Source organism: Geospiza fortis, unplaced genomic scaffold (genome assembly GCF_000277835.1).
Source record: "Geospiza fortis unplaced genomic scaffold, GeoFor_1.0 scaffold161, whole genome shotgun sequence".
In the NCBI taxonomy this organism is placed as follows: Eukaryota; Metazoa; Chordata; class Aves; order Passeriformes; family Thraupidae; genus Geospiza; species Geospiza fortis.
Genome location: NW_005054375.1, coordinates 847533 through 852837, shown reverse-complemented (window position 1 = coordinate 852837; position 5305 = coordinate 847533). Strand labels below are relative to the sequence as shown.

General features: G+C 40.5%; 1 protein-coding gene across 1 annotated transcript in view; it reads right to left on the bottom strand.

Moving 5' to 3' along the window:
* PHEX (phosphate regulating endopeptidase homolog X-linked) overlaps positions 1 to 5305 on the bottom strand; it is a 101812-nt gene that overhangs the window by 27831 nt on the left and 68676 nt on the right. Inside the window, exon 15 of the mRNA XM_005424887.2 lies at positions 2367 to 2425. Coding sequence (XP_005424944.1) covers positions 2367 to 2425 — 59 coding nt within the window. The remainder of the gene's footprint in view (positions 1 to 2366; positions 2426 to 5305) is intronic.

Here is a 5305-nt window from a genome sequence, read left to right as displayed (position 1 = left end):
TGCTTCCTCGCGACACAGAGGCTGCATGCAGGGGGGAGGCGATGGCTCAGAACTGAGAGGGTTCAGTTTTGGAGACCCCCTGGCCCCAGGGGGTAGACAAGTATGGGGGGGACAAGAGGTCCCGAGAGTGAGAGAAAACTGTGCTTTTTTTGGAACTGGTCAAAGCACCCTTAAAAGGATAACCCTTGAAGCAGCTCTGTTCCATGTCCAGTGGTGAGAGCGCTGGGCATGCAAGGAAGAGGTCACCATGGCCCCAAGAAGGACTCCTCTCCTCTTGATGGACTGAAATTGAGTATTTACAGGGTGATGGATGGAGACTTGAAATCTGGAAGATGTATTGGAAATGTGGTGGGGGGAGGAGGAAATGCTTTTGTGGAGTTTTCATTTTCCAGGTGTGTGTGTGTGTGTGTGTGTGGTTTTTTTTTCTTTTGTAGTTTAGTTAATAAACTTTTTTTTCTAAGGTAGAGGCCTGCTTTGCTTATTTCCTGGTCACATCTCACAGCAAACACCAGGGAAGTATATTTTCATGGGGCACTGGCATTGTGCCAGTGTCAAACCATGACATGTGTCAAATGTTTATCAGCAACTTCTACCAGAGAATGTTCCTCCCACATCACCCAGGGCCTCTTGCCCCATAAAAACACACCAGCCAGCAGCAGCAGACAGTACTGTGCCTTTCTCTGAATCCTCCCTCCTGTTGCACATCATTGTAAGGGCATGATTACATTTTTACCTCTCTCTCAGGTATGAGAGGATTTTGTTCAGAAAGAGCCAGCTAAACCCTTTTCCTCTTTGAAACAGTCCTAAAAGGACTGAGAGTCAGTGGCACTGTCCAAACTTCCAGGTCACTTGCCAGCAGAATGAGAAGTTCAGCAGTTATGATATAGAAAATACAATCACCTCTACACCCATGACTGATGGGTTATGTTTGACAACTGCCTCTTTTTTGCCTCCTGACTCTTTCAGACACAGCAAGTTTGACATTTTCAGTGGCTCCAGCCTCTCATCACAGTTTTCTCTAATGTACCATGGCAGAGAGGCTGGGACAGCTGAGCACTGCCCAAATTTGAAAGAACCCAATATTAAAGAAGGTATAACAGAAATGGCTCTCATTTTTCTGAGCAGGCTTCCTCTCCACTCCCACAAAACCTTCCTAGCAGCAGGGGTGGCTGGAGGAACAGGAGCTGTAATGCTTCAGGGGTACCTCAGAGCTGGGACCACCTCAGCCAATGCTCCCTCAGATGATCAACAAAAATGTGATGGCCTAATGATGGCAGCCCTCTAATTAAGGCAGAGCTATCTAAATCTAGCACTAACTTTAATCAAAAGAACTTAATTATAATACATGCTTTACAAATGAGATCACTTAGACACAAAAAAATTTAAGTGAGTGGTTTGAAGGCAAAACTGTTTACAGAAACTGGTAGAAGCAAATACCAGCAGACTCAAACTGCCAGTTCTCTGCTGTAGCTTCTACAGTGTGATACATTAACTTTGTGCCTTTCTCTCTGTGACTAAAAGAGATTCAGGAGAAAAAGGGGGAATCACTCAGCAATTTTTGACATCCTGACTCTGGGGACTGAGGCCACAGATGTGGTGGCAGCCACTTTCCAGACCCTAACAGCACAGAAAAAGAAGGTTGATTTAACATGCAAAGCTAATAAAAGCAAAGAGAATTGCCAGGGTAAAGGTGAAACTGTTGCACGCAGACTGGCATAGAGTTTTAAAGCCTGCTATAGAATTTTAAAGCCTGTTAGACAATTTCAATTCAAAGTCCCATTAAAGCAAACAGGAATGAACATCCAAACTCATTACACATCATTGAAAAACTCAGCTCTTTTACCTTATTTGTTTCCACACTAGAATATATGCTGCCTAAAGCCAGCCAGTAACAAAAATTAGAATCAGACAGGTAGTACTGCACATACAGGTAAGAATTTTCAGTTAACTACAGATATCACTCCTTGCCCTTGAAGGTATTGAACAAATCCACTGGAGACACCTTCTTATGTTTTCTGGTCTATATCACAGTCTTCTCTAGTCACATTTATTGTTACATATCTGTCAATACTAGAGGACAGAACTGCTATCACTGTGTATTTATGGAGATGTGTGCACACGTTTTTGCTACACAAAACAAAAAATAGAAACATTAGGCTTTAATAAAAGTGATTTAAGCTATCATTCACACTGGACAGAATACAAACACACACACATACACACACACTTAAGTCTCACAGCTGAATTACCGGGTTTGAACTTTTTTCAGTCACAAACAACACAACAGGTACAGCTGTTATCTGAAGCTTGATACATACATTCCCAAACAAGCACTTTATAAGGAGGCTCAGAAGGAAGATACTCACGGATCTGGTTGGTAGATGCACTATAAAAAGCATTTACAGTAGTTGGGCTTGTAAACCACCTGTAGTAAGAACAAAAGAAATTGTCTGTCAGTACATTGACATTCACCTTTATGAATCAAAGGAGCAAAGATTAAAATTGAACTCAGTAGAAGAAAGTAAAAACATTAAGGACTTAAGATACATTAAAGTTTAAATATTTCTCCATTTCAGTACATGCTATCTGCACTTTCTAAAACATTGAAATCTATTGTTTAATGACTTTAACTGCATGCAGTCAATAAATGCCCAACAGGGGCAATTCTTAGTGATCCCATCATGTGATCTGTTTAATTTTTAAGTGGCCACTGTGCTTGTGAGGCCAGCCATGCTGATGAAACAAAATTCACCCAGAAGAGGCTGCAACACGGACAGCAGCTGTGAAAACTCTCCTGGGTGTCCTTCAAACACGTGTGGAGGAACTCCCTGTTGGAATCAGAGGAGAGCATTTTGAAACAAGTAAAGTGGCTTTAGAGGCTTTGCTGAACAACTACTTGAAAAATTAGGATTATGCCAGCAACATAAACAGCTAATTTCTGAGAATGTAAATTCAAAATAAACAGCTTCATGTTCTGTACCCTATGCAGTGAACATGACCATCCTAAACAAAGAGACCTCTTGCCAGGCATTTCTTCTCATAGTTTGAATTCTTATGTATACTGGAAGAAACCCTAGATTTTAATAGGAGATGGACTTTGATGATCCTTGTGAGTCCTTTCCCACTCAGGATATTCTATGATTCTAAGAATAGCAAATGAATCTCCTTAGCCTAAGCTCTTCTATATTGACAGTGGCTTCAACCATATGAATGGAAAATCTTGACTGACTTCAGCTAGATCCAAATCCCCTCAGATGAAACCCTGAGTTCAGTGAGCCCAAAATTTCACTTTGTGGTTTTATAAGGAAGAAATTTGGTTAAAGAAATAAAGATGATGATAATTAGTGGTTAGTTCATAATAACTGAGAAGCACCTCTAGTAAATGTTCAAACAGGAACATCCTGATGTCATTAGCAAAATATTACCCAAAAGTTTTATAAAGCCATGTGAATGCAATGTAACTGCTTTGGAAAATTTCTTTTAAAGAGAAGAGAAAGGAGCTCCAAAACAATGAGTGAGATCTTTCCAAAGGAAGATCTATCAGAATATGGAAAATGTGTGGTATCAATGACAATGTATACACAATTCATGCTTTTAAATAGCCCCATTTTTAAAAGAATCATCTGCAGATCTTGTTTTTCTGACAACTGATGCCCTCATTTAAACCATGTAACAAAGGGGATAATTCAAAAATGGCAGCATTTTGTCTTTTATCAATAAATTTAACTGCTTGTTTATTTTCCAAGCTGAGCAGCTTATTTTGCAATACATCAACTAGAAAAAGTAATAAATGAAGGCTATAAGAGTGATGTCATGTACTTATTTTAACCATCCATTACATTACAGCCTCTAATTGTCAGAGATAACTTTCCCTGTCTTGTTTATTAGGAGATTGTGAAAGGGAGGAGCAGGGGGAGGTTGTTTTCTGGTCTATTTTCTGCTTTCTTCATAATAAGGAGATTAAATGTTAGAGGTACTGTAGTGAAAAGAATATATATGGTGAGGGGACAAAGAAAAAAAATTAGGGGCTTAATTAACTACATTTCAATTTGATGTTTGTTCACAGCAGCAATCAGCTGAACTGTTTTGAAGGATGCAAACCTGCCATTTATGCCTTGGGACTGGTGCTCCAGGTTTAGCTGTAAATCTGGAGGACTGTCCCTTTTTCGACAAGGAGAAAACACATCTGAAAGAGTCAAGACTTCAATTTATATTTTACTGTAAGTTTGAGCAAAGACACATAGTGTTGTGACTGGCACCTCACCCTCTTGGCTTGTTCTGCTTACAATGGCTTTTCTGTTCTCAAACAGCAATTTTTAAGCATGAAAAAGGCTTCTGGGACAGAAAATGCTCCCTTTTTGCAAATTCCTCTTAGCTTTTTATTTCCAGTCAGAGGATTAAGGGCCTGAGACGTATAACAGATACTTCAAAACAGATTAATGTGCTGTGGCTCTTCTCTCCATCCTCTGGGGGGGCTTACCACAGCTAGCTGCAGAGAGGAACCACCACAAGCAGCAGCAAAGAGCTCTTCACTGACTGGAGACAGCTCTCTAACAGCACAAGTTTGCTCTTGTTCTTCCTGGGTGAGGAGTGGTGATGCAGGAACTTGTGCCCACAGCAGCACCTCAGTCTGCCCAAGAGTAGCAGTGAATGCTGGTGACATTTGGTCCACATTTACTGAGAGGACTTCACACCATCCTCTGGCCATACTTTCATACCTATGAACTCATAGATGTGTATCTTGCAGGTGAAGACACATCACAGCATCCCTGTCCTGAGGCTGCTGCTTTTCTCATGATCTACCACCAGAACTGCAGAGCCCACCCTGTTTGCTGAGCTTAGCATGAGCCCAAGGCTGAGAGCAGCCTTGATTTTCCCACTGCAAAACTGAACTCAGTTCTTTCCAAGTTGCTCCTTTATAAAAATGCCTTAAGAATGATCCTGTATGGAATTCATTTTGCTTTTAAGCAGTTAGGGAGAGGACATGTAGCAGCCACACAGAGGAATAAGGAAGAATGAGTTCTCTAGTAACAAGCAGAGAATTTAATATTTGACATATTTCTATTCTAGCATTTTGTTGTACCATTCTGAGCCCTCTCAAAAAGATTTAGGAAATATTTTCCACAAAAGAGTAGCAATAACCAAGACTGCTTCCATTCAAACTAGCAGAACAACTTCTCCTCTGCCATGCTCTTTCAGTGAGCTCCTTGAAATGACTGAACCTTCAGGGACAGCTCTTAACTAATAACACACCAAATTACAACATGAAGGGGTGTAATAAATAGCTGCTGTTGCTGTTAAATTT